General features: G+C 42.8%; 1 protein-coding gene across 5 annotated transcripts in view; it reads left to right on the top strand.

The window, feature by feature from the left end:
• SNX19 (sorting nexin 19) overlaps positions 1-16,046 on the top strand; it is a gene marked incomplete at its 5' end in the record, with an annotated part of 400,377 nt that overhangs the window by 11,802 nt on the left and 372,529 nt on the right. For all 5 annotated transcript variants that reach the window (XR_013997239.1, XM_081114016.1, XM_081114013.1 and 2 more), the window contains one exon: positions 130-259. Coding sequence is in view for 4 of the 5 variants with exons in the window: in XM_081114016.1 (XP_080970142.1) it covers positions 130-259 (130 nt within the window). The remainder of the gene's footprint in view (positions 1-129; positions 260-16,046) is intronic.

The raw sequence follows: 16,046 nt of genomic DNA, 5'->3' as shown, positions 1-16,046 counted from the left end.
TGAAGTATCTCTTGATATGATGTAAGAACTGATGGATTACAAAAATACAGGATAAGATAAAGTGCATTGAAAGATGTCCTCCAGTGTGGGTCTCTTCTGAGTTACTTTTGATGCCTTTTTATTCTCCAGGATCAGAGACGGAGTTAGCTGACACAGCCCTCGATCTGCTGCTCTTGCTAATGATGGAACAGTGGAGGTGGCTGTGCACCGAAAGCATGCAGAAAGTTCTTCGTCTTACCTTTGGGACCCTCATTCAGAGGTAAGACTGGTGAGTGCCTCACATTGGAGCCTCGCATTGGACGGGGTGGCCATAATACTGCATTCTCCACCAGGAAGGGAAAGGGGAGAGTCCAGGAAACTTGTGGTCATGAAGGAAGGTAGAGTCTCTGCTACAGAGGTACAGAAATGAAGACTGCCGGGAGAGTACCAGAAAGCTTGGGTTCATCACCTGGTTGTCTTACGTTTGAATTGACTCTGCTTCTGTAAGGCTTCTGACCTGATCCACTGAGTCACAGACACTGCCTATGATTTTAAAATACTTCATCCAAACTCTTCCCACTCCAGGATCAGTTCTCTACCCAGTTATACTCCTAAGCCCTGTATCTTTCACCTTTTGTCATTGGACATTTCTTTTTAGTGATAATATGTAGTCAGTGACAATCAAAATAAGAAAGATGAGGAGAAAACAGATTGGTGCTCTCAAAGATTATTTTTTTGGGAAGGAGTGTAAATGTTCACAATTAAAGAAGCACTTACTGGCACAGGATGGTAAGGGACAGGATACTTGGATTTAAAGCTTGGATTTTATAATTTAGGTTTTATAATCCTAATACCATTTGAAACTCCAGAAAGATTTGTACACAGAGTACAAAGTCTTTGGCTGCTGACTTCCTCACCGTGAAACATGCAAGCTTTGCTAAACTGAAGAAGGCCAGACACTGTCTCTGAACCAGACACACCGAGGGCTTGAGGTTTAGCCACTTGTTTTGATTTTTCTCTCATGAGACGTCCTGGCACATCACAAAGTAAGAAGCCAAATCCTGACCTCTTCTGTTAGCATGTGGCTCATGCTAATAGGCACTCCAAAAATAAAAACTTCTTTTAAAAGAAGAACTATGGCTCCATCCTACAACATGTAGAAAATCCATCACCAACAAGTAGTTAAATCTTCCTTTTCACGCTCAAAAGTTGCACGGGATCAGGGAGGCTTCATAAGCTTTCATCAGAAAAGACTAAGCGGCAGAAGGGTGCACATTTATATTTGCTGAGTGTTTCTCATATGCTGGCACCTGACTCTTGTTTGCATATATTTTCTTATAGCATCCAAGTGAGGTAGGTAGTTCATTTACAAAATAAGAAAATAGAGCTTGGCAAGGTCCATTTTGGTTAATTTAGTAGGAACCGAAAAATATAGACGAGTCAGGAAAATTTCAAAAGATTGAGATTGATATATAGAAAAGATAGGAAGACATCCCCTGAAATTTAAGTAACTCAATATTAAAGGGCTTGGGTCAGTACCAAACAGAGAGAAATATATATTTGGGGATTACAGGCAGATCATTGAAGAAGTGGTATGATATGCAGCTAGGGTTCGTGGAGATATAAAACAGGAACCTTAAATGCAAGGGAATCGCAGGCTGTGAGCATTGCAGGCCAGGTCACATTGCTTCAGTGGGTGATGATTATACATTTTCTAGTGATAGGGAAGAGACGAGAATCAAGTGGAGTGGCTGGTGTGTAAAGAAGAAAATACAACATGCATACGCACTCTAGTCTAAGCTGTTTCTTGGTCTCACTGATAGAAATTTGTCCAGGCTGTTTTGTAGCACTCAACCCACTTTATCTTAAAGTACTCATAACTCTCCAACTGGGGAATTGTTTTGATCTTATTCCTTATTCATTGAAAAAATAGGAAGGGCTCATCGTGAACAAAGCAGATGCAGTCCCTACTTCTCACATAATTTTTCAAGTTAGTGGGGGTGAGAACTGAGGGCCATATCCATGACCACAAAGCTAATGTGTGGTAGAGCCAGAAATCAAACTCAGTAGTCCACATCCCATATTCTTATCCTCTGCAACACACTGGTATCTGCTATGTGTGAACTCCCTGAGCTTTGGTTTCCTCATCTGGAAAACAGGAATAATAATGCTATCCTATGTCTTCAGGTGCATGGAGCATGCCCAATAAATGTTAGGGTTTAATGTCTGCTCTTCAGGAAAAGGAAAGAAGGGTAAAAAGTATTTTCTCTGTCTAATTCCTCCAGCTAGTGCCCCCAAATTTGTTCCGCTTTTTATGTCTTCAGAATGCCTGCCCCCATGCCAGCTCCTCCTTCAGCTACCACTATCCCTGTTGTCCCTGTCTCTCTGAGTTATACAGAATATGCTTGGCCCTCTTCTCAAATTTCTTATCCTGGGTTCACAGTGTTCTAGAAGCTTCCTTAGGATAGGGGTTAAGAAGTCATGGATCATGGAGGAGAAATCCCAGCTTCCCCTCCAGAGGCTCGAAGGGTCTGATGCATCTGGCCTGTGGTCTCAGACCAGCAAGTTCCCATGTACGTGGTACACATGGAATGATGGGGCTTATTTCAGGATTTGTGTGTAGACACTGATGATATTCTTATCAGCTTCATGGTATTTACCATCTAGCAAGCATTTGTTGAGAGTTTGCTTTGTGCAGACACTGCTGAACACTACAAGCATAGTACATTATTTAGTCCCCTCAAAAGCCCTATGAAAGGGGAATGAAGATCCCCAATTCAAAGATGAGGGAACTGAGATATACAAAGAAAGATGGTTACTTAGACAAGATCACAGAGCTTACGAGTACACCACAGGCTGATTTTGAACCCAGGTTTGTTTGATTTTCAGCTCTAATGGCTGTCTCTCACGATCAGACTGTTACCCCGTAATTTGAAGGGATAAAAGCCAGTCTAAAAATCTTTGACTCAGGGTAGTATACATTCCCCAAGGGGATATTACATGCAGTTTGTAAAATCCAAACTGCATTTCCACATATGCACGCTCCCAACACAAAAGGCACCGCACTAGCCTGAAGTCAGCCTATGTTACTTGTTCCTGACAGCTTGCATGTTTTTATTTTTAAAAAGAGGTTCATGCCGTGCCGCATTCTTTGGCTTTGCCTTGGTAAGCAAATAAAATGGAATTTGAGATCTCCTCAAAGCTGTAGCCCCCCCACCCCCAAACTCCTCCTCCTCCTCCTACCAGAAGAGGTGTGGTGTGGCCCCAGCAGTTCAGTGTTGACCTCCCTGAGATGGTCCCCGTGACTGCTGCCCCGGAGACAGCGTGCGTCTTCGCTCTGAAACCACAAGCCTGAGTCAGGTCCTTGTGCAGAGGACTCGGGTTCTCTGCCCTGGGCTCTGCCCTTCAAAGAGAAGCAGAGTTGGTATTAATGCCACAGGCGGCTACTGCCACTTCTTGTCCTGAAGACACTGCGTTATCGGGGACGGTACAGCCATCTGGGTTTCGATGCATCGCCCCCTTAAATGTTACCAGTTTCTAACCTCCAGCATTATCATCTCCAAGGAGATGAGTTAATTTCTTCTGCTTCCAGCTTTGTTTACTCCCCTCGCTTCCTTAAAAGACCTCTGTACATTATTTAGTCCCCTCAAAACCCTATGAAAGAGGGAACTGAGACATACAAAGAATTATAGTAACTTAAGCAAGACCTATGTACATAACTCCCTTGGACACAGGGACTTGTGCCAGATCTTAAGCGTTTATTCCCTCTCTCTCTCTCTTTCTCTCCCTCTCTTCATTCCTTGTTCCCTCCCTCCCTCTTCATTTCTCCATTCCTTCTTCGCTCTCTCTCCTTCCCTCCCTTTTCCCTCCCCTGCAAGGAAAAAATAAAATAAAAAAGAGTAACTTCAACCTCATGACCCCTCCTTCTAAGCCAAGGTTAAAAGAGTTCTGATCTGAGCCAAGCTTCATAAATCTCCCTTGATAGTTGATGGTTTGGAGAAAGTGGGGGAGGGGAGCTGGAGAGAAGTTAGATGCCCAAAAAAGGCATTGTTAAGTCAAAGGGGAGTCTTGCACACATGCGCGCCTGACCTCTTATGTCAGCTTCTGTGCCGGGAACATCCAATTATGTAAGAAGGAGCACTCCTTATTCGGACTTAGAGACGGAATGAGGGGAAGAGGAGTGGGGGTAGCAGTCTACGCCAAGGAGTAAATCCAGCTTGTGTGAACTGCTCATGTCTGCAAACAGAAGGAACTTGACAATATTTCTGCAAACATCAGAATCAGGTTCAGGAAACTGGACAAGTATGTAGACATTCAGACTAGGTTGGAGGGAAAGGAGCGGTACCGTGCTTCATTGATGCTGGAAGGTTTGGGCAAGAAGATCCAGCCAAGGTAAGAAGTGAGATTATTATGGAGTACTGATGTGGAGTGAAGGAATGAGAAGCAGCTGGACCCGTTCCCTGCCTGGATGCCCAGAGTAATGCCATGATAAAAATACGAGCCAGGCTAGCAGTAGAGTACTCGAACGCCACGTCCTGTGGCTCTGCCCTTCCCGTGGCCCCAAGATGGCATCAGACTCTGTGTCAAAAGGGCAGCAGACACATTCCTGGCATCTGCGTCAGGATTTCGTAGTGAGAGAGAGAGAGACTGTGGGTGTGGTGTGTGTGTGTGTTGGGGGCACGTGGGAATGGAATAGCGTGGCAAAAAAAGAGTAGGGAGAAAAGAGAAGATTCCGTGACCTGTGAGCAAAGGAGAGTAGAAAAGTAAGTATGTCAAGTCAGGAAGTAAATAGAGAGGAAGAAGAAAAGAAAAATTGCAGTAGGTGTAAAGGTCCAGCAAGCAGTGGACCCCAGAGAAAATTAAATGACAAGCTCTGGACCTTATGCTATGCCATGGAATCATTTTCTTACAGGAGAGGTCTCTCCCACCATCTCCCAGGCAAGGTCAGGAGAAGGTTTGTTGGCAGAGAGTATGGGACCATTGGAGAGCCCTATACTCCCAGGTGGAGCATTCAGCCTCCGCAAGGACAGTTATGAGTACAAGATCATGAACTCTTTTGCCTCCACTGTTAGCTTTTCTCTAAGTATTGTCCATTCGGGAGCCTTTTCTCTGTGGACATGGTTGTGTAGCAGATGGATGATAAAGGGTCTCTCTGACAGTGGTTATAGCTTAAGGCAGGGGTGGGGAACGTCTGGCCCGCCGGCCATATATGGCCCACAAAATCATTTAGTCTGGCCCTGCCAAGGTATTAGTGGTGAGTTCATTAAATGTTTGATCAAATAGAGCAGGCTAATTTTTAAGTTGATCATTTTGTATGGCCCGAGAATGATGTTATACTAAATATCCAAGTGGCCCTTGGCAGAAAAAAGGTCCCTCACCCCTGTCTTAAGGGGAACTCCTGGCCTGCTACCAAAAAAACACAAGCAATTGCAATAAGACAGGAACTGACATTCAATACCAACTGTACCAGGTAAAGCTGCTGTGTTCTTTAGGTACTAATGTGCAGCACATGTCTAGGAGAGGGACATATGTTTCCACATTTTACAGGTAAGGAAAAGGATATCTAGGTTAAATAAGCATCTCAGAATCATCCCACTTCAGGCATCCTGGCCTTAAAACCCATGCACTTTCTACTACTCCATACTGCCTCCCCCTGAGCAAGCTTTCTGACAAAGCAGTGGCCACTAAAACCAGCCTCACTTGAAAGTCCCTGTGCCTTATTCCCGTGTAATCTCTCTTGCTTTCTATCTGACTGCCCACTTACATATGATGGTAGCATATGAGTCCGTTTCTGTCTGCATATTCTGATTCTGTTCTTAAAGCACTCCTGGATCAGAGACTATATATAGTCTCCCTTGGGCATCTAGTCTACATCCTTTTGCACTCAGAGTTTATCCGAGTCAAGATGAATAGTTTCTGAGGAAACACTCATTTTTTCCTTTGCTACATAAACTTTCAGTTCAGCTCTGGTGCCTTGTGCAAACTTATTCCTGATCTCTTTCTATACACAACTTCTGCAGAAAACTGCAGACTTCTGCAATAGCCCCAGATACAGAGTTATCTCAAACTGTGTGTTCAGATGTTCCCATCAGGTTATTTCCTGGCCCTCCACGTCTTTTCTGCACCCTTCAAATCTCTTTCTTCATATTATCTGTCTATGCACGCCTACATACATGCTTCCCCGGTCATGTTCAGAGCAGAAACTCTGAGTTTCTTCACAACCAGGGAACTACTTACTTCTTAACCCAGGTACTCCCACCCCTCTGCCTTTGCCTTCCAGGACACTAACCTTATTTAGCTCTTGTTATGGTGGCCTTTTTACAAGTAATTTTTGAAAAGTGTAAGATTTGCTGCCTATGTGTACTTATTAAGTACTTGCTGTGTACTAGCTCTTCAGACCGAGGGTGGCAGTTTCTACTTTAAGGTCCTTTCAGCCTCTTTGAAGGGATAACCCATAGAAGCAGAAATGTTAAACAATATGAGGTCAGATGACCCGATACTTGTCCCATGCAGCATGGGGTAAATGCTAGGTAGGCTTTATAGGAGAAAGTAAGTGTTTAAAGCTTGTAAAGTAGGTATCATTTAGACTGGTTTAGAAGAAAGCATATGCCAGGCACTGAAACATTTTTAAAGAGGGGAATGAGGCATTGTCTACTTTTAAATAAAAAGAACCTTTAAATAGATTTTGAATATTTTCAGCCAGCCCCTTTCTGAAAGTGTGTGCGCTTACACACAAGACAGAGAGATCCTTTTGACTTGTTAAATGTATTCTGGAAAGCCTATCAGGCTATTGCTGCTTGGGAGAGTTAAGACAAGAATTCTCCCTCTGGGCACCAGGGGGCGCTGCAGCTTAAATAATACCCATTCACCTTGGAGGGAGCCGCGTTTTGGAATTTTGGGTCCTTGCCTTGGAGTGATAGTAATCAAAATCCTTCCTGTTTTGCTCCATGATTCAGAAGTTACTTATCTGTCCTCTCCTTGGTACCACTGAGTTTTAGAAGTGTTATTTTTCACCTTTCGCCCTTCTCCCCCCTGATGTGATCGGTCTTCAACATTCGCTTGCTTCTCTGAGCAGGGTGCACTCCCAGAAGTCATCCCTTAGGGCGCATTCCATTCGTCAAGGATTCAGTGCTCGAGCTGATTCACTGAGAACAGTTCTACCTCAGGAACCAGAGTGAACCAGAGAGTCTACAGTAATAAAACCACCTGGACATCCAAAGGTGAAAAATGTTGTCCATACTCTCTACACACTAGTTTGTCCTGTACTCGAGGCCCTTTGGGATACCGAAGTCTTAGATATACATCTCATTGGGGGAGAGTTTGCCAGTCTTCTAATTACCCATAACTCCACAGGGTCGGTCCTCTCCAATCTTCTTAAACATCATTAAAAAAAAAAATGGTCCACTGTGCTAATATTTACCTCCCTGAATCTGCTAGGAGAATGTTTCACAAAAGGAAAAAATGAGGCATGAAATACAAAGCTTGCTCGGGATCCTGCCATTGTTTTAGTTCCTTGGATCTGGTAGGATTTGTCAAGTGGATCCAAAGGAATGTTTTTCTGACACATGCACAAACACACAAGACTCGGAATGTTGCCTTCATTGTTCGCACTTGATCTTGATCATTTGTGAAGAAGATAAGGCAAGAACTAGCCTGTTTCATTAGGAAGCAAGCCAGAATGCAGAGTCCCTTCAGCATTTAAGTGGTCAAACCAGGTTCAAAACTGTTTGTGTCTTTTCAGTGTTATTTTCACTTAGTACTACACACTGCCGGTGCGAATTCTTTGTAGCTCTTCGGGCTGTGGAGTTGGTAGTTTCCCCAGAGAGGTATGAACCTGTTGTGTGCTCACTCTTGGGGTGACAAATGGCTGGCCTCTCCTGACAGACATCGGTTGGACTTGAAGCAGAGACGTTGGCTGTTCCAGAGACCCTGAGGGATTTGTTGATTGTGAGTGAGACGTCCAGCTGCTGCTTTTACTTGGATCAAATGACTAGTAGGCAGTCATCCAAAAAGTATGACTGTGATTTTGCCTAGCTTCAAAGTCCCTCAGTCCTGATTTTTTAGAGCTGGATTATGATGCATTGATAGCGACATGGTATGGTACTGAGAAAAGTTGATCTGAAGGTCTTTAGAGCTACGCTCTATATCTGCATAATAAACTTTCAAATTGGAATCCTAAGGGTATCACACGACTCAAATCTAGAACAAATTTCTAGAGATCTCCCTTTGCAGTCTCATTTGTCCCATGAACATAGAACCCCCAAGTGTGTCCCTCCATTCTGTAGTTGATGGAAAGGTAGCCTGACCTTTCCTTTGGCCATTTTTCCCCCCAACATCTTGCTCCCTCCTTTCCTTTTCTTCTTAATAGTTGTAAGTAATGGGCTGGAGCCAGTTTGATGCAGTTCCATTCATCAGGGGCACTTCCCAAAATACAAGTGTGACTCACGGTCCTTATAACCCCTTTGCTTTTGTTTGACTTTCAGTCTCTTCTGTCCTGTGGGCGTACTTACCCGGAAAACTGACAAAAACATAGCTGCTGACAGTCTTCCCGAGGATTTATAGAGTGTCAGAGATGAAGCATGGCTGACCCACTCCCTGGCCTTCCACCTTTTTTCCCTTCTCGGGGGATGCATAACCAGGTGGCATTGCATGGGTTATTCATGCTGAATTCTTAATTCTAGCTCAGCTGACTTAGTGCCCAGTGTACTTCTTACAGCATCCACCCTGCAGCTGGTGTATTGGCACTCAGCTTAGCCTAAACAAAAAATGATTAGGAAAATAAACCTGCCAAATGTTTACATAAGTACTTATAAAACGCCAGATTCAAAGAATTTCTAGGTAGCCCACTATTTCTTTAATCTATTGTTATCTTCCATAAGCATGAATAATTAAGCTCACTGTGCTGCTGCTTTAAGTATTGTGATGATTACCTTCTGCAAAGCTTATTTTGAGCCATGCGCCATGCTTTCAGACCAGTGTTTGTCCCGCATACAGCATTAATTCCCTCAGTAACTAATATGTATTGATTACTTACCCTGTGCCAGACACTATGTTAAGGGATCAAAATAAAAAAAGACTCCAAATTCTTACCCTAGGAAGTTTAATATCCTCTTGGAGATGCAATCTTCTAAATAAAGACATGTAGAATAAAGTTAGGACTTTAAAAAGAATTCTATATGTGATTCAGAGAAAGGACTCAGTCATCAGTTATGCGAGCAAATTGGGGCAGGCTTACAGAGGAGAGGACATCTGAGATAGGAGTTAAAGGATGAAGGGAAGTTGAAAATAAACATTGAAGAATAGAGCACTAAAGGTAAAATAGATGGCATATTTGTGTTACTCAAATAAGTCAGGTTTGACTTGGAATTTAATTAAATGATGTGTAACACGAGTGGCCAAAGGTTACACTGAAAATTGCCATATGGAGATGCATTGGTTTGGAGATGGACAAGTATCATGCCTTTTCAAAAGTGGATACTGAACCTGACGTTTGTCTCTGGAAATTTCTGAAGCACTTTGTTAAATAGATGTTTTGTGAACACTAGGGAAAAAAGTGGCAAGCTCTTGAAACCAGTTCGCATTCAATGGGAACCTGTCCTGCTTGTAAATATAGTTTTTATTTCTTTAGCAGGATTGTTAGACATTAAACAAAAAGAGTGCATTGGTTGTTACATTGTGTATGAATTTCAACAAGTTTTTACCATCTTTTTGTAATATCCCTATGAACGAAATAGATATACGTGGCCTAGTCTGTAGTGCTTTTAAAGATTTGTAGCAAGTTGAGTATCTTTATTCCAAAAATATCTAATAAATTGATGTCAACCTGGAGGGCAATTTCTAGTGATAGAGCATTGCAAGTAACTCCAACCTTAGAGGTATAATTAATACTCTGGATAATAAAAATTAAGATTTAAAAAGATTTAGAAAGGCTAGAATGATAGTCTAAAACCAATAAGATGGAATTTAATAGAAATAGATTACATAAATCAGAATTTAGATAGTTTTTAGTAGGCTTAACAGGGGGATGTGATGTTTTGTTAGAGTGCATATGTAGACTTAGAGTTCTAGTTGACTGCAAACGCAGTATGAGTCGGTGCTTTGATGTATGTGCCCAAAAAGCCAACATAGTCTTCAGCTATATTAATAGACGCGTAGTGTCTGGATTAAGGAAGGCTCTAACCTTCTGCATTCTTCGCTGGTCGGGCACATCTGGAGGTCGTGTTTGGTCCTGGGCACTCCATTTTAAGAGAAAAGCAAAGCAGCATCCACTCAGGATGATGCGTGGTTCATCTTCTTCATTCATCAGACATTTATTGAGTGTCTTCCGTGTGCTCAACTGTGAAGTTGGTGGATTCAAGGATGTATAACTGGTAGAAAAAAGTTAGGGAGCATTAGTAGATATATTTAAAAATGCAAAGTGTCTGTGGGAAAGATTTGACATGGTAACTTCAGTATCTCTTATTAACTTCGGGGGTACAGGTAGGAGCAATGACGAGAAGTTGCAAGGAGGCGGACTTTGGTTGCCATTATTTAAGAAGCATCTCTAATGAACTGAAATTATACTTTTCAGGAATTAAGCAACTTCCCCAAAGTCACATTCCTAATTGGTGGTGAAGCTAAAATAAAAGCTCAACTTTCTAGATTCACAGGCTAGAACCCTTGGCTATGCCATGATATTACTTTGTGAGGAGGTTTGATGGGGGTAACCTCTACATTTTCTTCCAGCTCTGCAGTAGCCTATTGCCATGAAATACTCATAGGTTCTCACTGTTTTTATGGGAATGGATGAAATTGGAATGGATAACCTTTAAGATTCAACAGATGAGTTCTTTAACTTCCTTCCTTGATTAATAATGCTTCAATTCTTAATATATATTTTATAGCCATAACTTGTACATTGCTAATCAAAACCAAAAAACTCTGTGGCTAGATATAAAAGTATGGAACTCAGATTCTTAAATTGTAGTGTTTGTCTAGGCAGTATTTAGTCTACTCTTGAAGCACATGTTTTAAAGATGTGGATCTGTGATTTAAAACATAAAAGCAAAAATCAAAGAAGAAATTACGTAGACTCCATGAGCCATGTTAGATTTGATTTTACAACAGTCATTGGGAGAAAGAAATAGGAGTTTCTTGCCCTTGAAGCTCCTTTCCCCCTCATTCTTCTCCCAACAGGAAAGGATGGGGACCTACATACGTAGTCAGAGGGTCCCAGTGCTGAACTTCCTCAGACACAGCTGAGGAGCCTGTGTCTGGGTAGTTACAGGGCTGAGAAGCCCAGAGCTGGGAGCCGCCAGGGAGAAACTGACTAAACACAAGAAGGGGCTATGGCAGGAAGGCAAGAGGCCTGCGAAAGGAATCAGAGGGAAGAGAGGTGTTACTTTTATCAGGTGTGATCTTGGCAAAAATAACTTGTTTAATGGGAAATGCGATGGATCCACACCGTCACCCTCAAGATCTCCTTGTTTCTACCCTGTAGATTGGCGCTACTGACGTCATGAGCAGATGCTCATAGTGCTGTGCTAGGACTGTGGACACAGAACACAGTGTTCACGGGTTGTGCCATTATAAACATGCTGCAGGGTGCAGGGGTGTGGAGGTGGGGAGTGTTTGCAGGAGGCCGAAAAGGTGGTTTGTGCCCCCCCCCCTTTTCTTGGAATTTCTAATTTCTTATACCTATATCAGTGTTTTTCAAACTTTTCTAAAACTTTAGACCACAATGAGAAATACGTTTTACATCATGACCCACTATGAACACACGCCCACACACACATACATGCACATCTGATATATCCATATAGTGGTTATGTACATATATGAAACAAAAGGGTCTCAAAATATGAGATGCACTTTTATGATTCATGTTCTAATCTATTTCTATTGAGATGTAGTTAAATATGACAAACCACAAAGTTGATTACATGGCCTCTGCTGCTATTCATCCCACAATTTGAAAATGTCCTGCTACAACTACCAGTGTTAAGTGACTTTAAAAATGGCCTGATACGATATATGCAAAGGGTCCTACGGCTAAGGCAGGATTCTCAACTGAGAATAGTTTATCCCCCAGAGGGAGCATTGTCACACAACTAGTACTGCGGTGGGAGTTTGCCGCTAAACCTTTCACAACGCACAGGACAGCCCTTCACACAAAGAATTAGGAGTGTCAAGGTTGGAAAAGCTGCCTAAAGGTAGTACGATGAGTTGACAATTCTAATCTGTACATCTGTTTAGAATGAGAGAAGCTTTGACCTGCTCTTTTCTCTCATTTTCTTCAAACAGTATTTGGTACATTAAGATGAAGTTGGAGTATAGTTACTCTTGTGTTGTCTACAGAGTTACAACCCAGTGAATAAAAAGGGTACAAGGAATGAGTCTATTTTCTTTTATTGAGATTGCACCAGGCATTTTTGTTAGAATATTGTTATTGCTCTTAGGAATATTTTCTGTGTTTTGATTTCACTACCCTCCCCTCGTCCCTCCACCGTCCCCATGAAGCCATATTTACTTAGGACCCTGCCTCACTCAGCCATAGCAACTCTTAGAAAAGAAGTGAAGGGAATTTGGCTGAGATTAGACATGGTCCCTAAAGCTTTCTCCCCTACTCATGACATTTGATTCTGCTGTTTTGATGGGAAATGACCTTCGGCTAACCTTGAAGTGCCATCTTAAGCCTAGTATTAAACTGTTTCATTTTTTAGCCACTGCTTCATTCCTCTATCTGTAGCTATTTTAGACCAGGGTCCTTTGAACATGGACGAGGCAAGCACTCCCTAATCCCTACATCCTTTCTCCTTCCACACCTGGCACCAAAGAAGCTCTTGAATGTCTCAATGTCAATCTGTTGTTGCTTTTTCTCATTTTATTGGCTATTTCTGGGCCCACTGGTAAGGCTTCTACTTGCTCTGAACCGTTCAGATGGCCTGACAGAACAGACCTGGTTTGGCTTTTTTCTTCTTTTGTTTGGGAAAATATAGAGGATGGTGGAAGGAGGTATCTTGATGTCAAATATCAGAACTGGAAGAGTAGTTGGAAATAAAACCAATTCTGTCTGAAGCTTTTCTCTACCATAGTTGCCTCTTGCATTTTGTATTTAGTAAATTATTTTTTATAAGTAATTCATTGTCAGAGGCATGTGTGTGTGTGTGTGTGTGTGTATCTACCTTGAAACTTTAGATTTCTGTTAGCATAATAGTGGTACCAACAGATTCCAGAAATTTCAGCACATAAATTTCATTCCTTTTTCTTCAAGAGAAAAATAGGGACACAGATTTCTTTTTAACCTTCTCAGTCCCAGGTCAAGTATAGAAAGACAACCTGTGAAATAGAGAGCTGAAGAAAACTAATGAAAGGTAGTTAAGCCCTTGGCCGGGTGGCTCAGTTGATTGGAGCATCATCCTGTGCACCAAAATGTTGTGGATTCACTTCCCGGTCAGGGCACATACCTAGGTTAATAAGTGTTTGCTCCCTAGTCAGGGGCGTACAGGAGGGAACTAGTTAGTTCTCTCTCACATCAAAGTTTCTCTCTCACATCAATGTTTCTCTCTTCCTTCCTTCCTCTTTCTAAATTCAATAAAAACATCTTTGGGTGATGATTAATACAAGGAGTTAAGACATCAGTCTCTCCTTCAGTCCTCCAGCTCCTAATCTCTCTGCTTTTTCTGCTCTAGCTCAGCTTCAGAATCTGAGCAGGACGAAGGGAATGAATAAGGTTAGACCCAGTACTGGTGGCCTCTGGATCTTCACTCTAGAGAGGGATGTAGAATAAAAGGAAGGGAAATGGGAGCGGAGAGGAGAGAAGGGATGATTGAAGAAACGCCTATCTTCTTCATGCTTATCAGCCGGTTCTGTGCTTGGTGATAGGCACGGCAGATGAGCCAGAAGTCCTGACTGGGCCATGGACAGCTGAGGAAAGGCAATGTGTCTAATAACAAAGCCTGCCGTAGAGCCTGGTCTGCAGCTCACCCAGTTTTTGTATTGTCTGAAGGGCAGGGCAGTACTGACAGATGGGGTGGTGGTGGTGATTTCCTTGGTTTGGGTTTGATCATTTTTTCCTTCCAGATTGGGATATTCATCATTCGTGACAAGATACCATATCTCAGAACTTCTGTGAACAAGAGAGATTTATTGCCCTGGTCTCCTCCATGGGCTGCCTGCAGCTAGGAAATGGAAGGCACTAATTCCAGGCTCCTGTCCAGGAGAAGCCTCTCTTTTCCGGGAGGGGCGGGGAAGAACCCGGGCAGGAGGAGCCTCCTGAGGAATGAATGTTTAAGTCTCTGGTAGAAGTGCCTGTGGTGTGTAGCTTTCACCTTCAGGGCATGAGAGAGAATAAGGAGAAAGAACTGCAGCAGCTAGCAAATAGAAGCCATTTTCTAAACTCCTCCTCCTCTTAGACATGAAGTCTGTTATTTCTGCCAGTTTGCACACGTATTTCTTATATTCCTGGGCCTGACTCTTCTAGGGCCTCTGTTGATTGGTTCTGGCCTCAGGGCTTATAGAACTTGACACAGTGCCTTCGTTGCATGAGCAGTTGACATTCTACTTGGAGGTTTCCATCGCCTCTGTCAGTTCTGCATATTATCTTAGTTAAATCCCACAGTTTGACTTGACTCACTGACTCACCTCATTATCAAGGGCTTATTTTGACTTTTTTATAATTTGATTCTTCTTCTGAACATTCCCATGTGGAGTTTGGTAAGTTAGAGTCTCGAAGATTTGTATAAATGGATACATTCATATTTCCCACACGCTAAAATTTGTTTTGCACCTGTGTGCTTGAGTCACTAACTTACCGTGAAAGAACAAAGAGGATGCGAGAAGTCCTGTTCCTGTCAGAGGAATTGACATTGAATTCAGAGTAAGCAGGCTCATACATTGAGACATGTCACATGCCCAGAGGTGACCAAGGCACCCAGAGTTGCCGGTGGGTATTATGCTAAGCCTCAGGAGGGTTGAGTGGGTGCTGAGATACTTTTGAAGAGTTGAGTCACAGGCATTATTGGCCCCAGAGCACAAAAATAAGGGCAGACTGACTTACTATTATGTGTATGTGAGTGAGAAATGAGCTAGCACTAATTCCAGCGGAAGGTTTCTTGTTTAGGATTCTGGCTTTCTGAAGGACTTACACATTTTCGTTTCATAGGGCTAGCCTTTCTCCCTCCTGTCAGTTAAAGGAGACCCTAGTGCAGAAGTCGCTCTTGTGGCTTGAGGTGAGGAAGAGAACCTGGGGTGACAGTTGGGTCACTTGCTTCCTTGCAGAGAACCCGATCAGGTCATTGTATCCGCCCCTTTGGTGGCTCTCTTCTATAAACAGGAACAGGAATTCTTGCTACTGGATCCCTTTCACCGGGCGTCTTAGGCTCGCTGAATGAAAGCCCTATAAAAAGGAGATGCAGCCCTAATAATAACAAATACGATCGTGATGGCTATTTTGGGCAAGAGCAGCTTTGTGCCGCTCTTGATCTCCATCGACGTGTGCCATTCTTGCCCTGCCATTACCTTTCAGACTTCCTATTCTTAGAATTATTTGTGAGCCCTGGACTTGGGGGATTGCAGCCCCCGAGGCTGGAATGCCTAGCTTGAGTGGAATGCAGACTGTCTGGTAGAGTGGAGGTTAAATAAAGTTTGCCTTGGCAGCCTCCTCTGCTCTTGGATAGGCGACAGTAACTTGGGTATATGAGCGGTGGCATGGGCTGCCATGTGGTGCTGTATCAAACAGCCTTCGTGCATGAGTAGCAGTGGTTGATGGTCCATCCATTACAATCATAGCCATGCCAGTCTCAACCATACATACTGGGGTCTTGAACTTCAGCTAGTGACCACACTGCTCTGAAAAAAATGCAGGGACAAAGAACAAGGTGAGAGGGCCTTGCAAGAACTTCAGACTTGGTATTTCTGCCCCTCAGAGTTACTGATTTTTGAAATTTAGACAAAGAGGGGAACTTTCATTATAAGAACAGTTACACCATCAATCAACATTTCTTGAGCACAGTTGGAAATATTTTACATGTATAAAACAGAACTCCTGTGGTGCTTATAATTTCATTGAAAAAGTAAAGCTGTAAACA

The sequence above is a fragment of the Myotis nattereri genome (assembly GCF_964212035.1).
Source record: "Myotis nattereri genome assembly, chromosome: 19".
NCBI classification, from domain to species: Eukaryota; Metazoa; Chordata; class Mammalia; order Chiroptera; family Vespertilionidae; genus Myotis; species Myotis nattereri.
The sequence above is the reverse complement of the archived record's forward strand: the minus strand, read 5'-3'. Positions and strand labels throughout refer to the sequence as shown.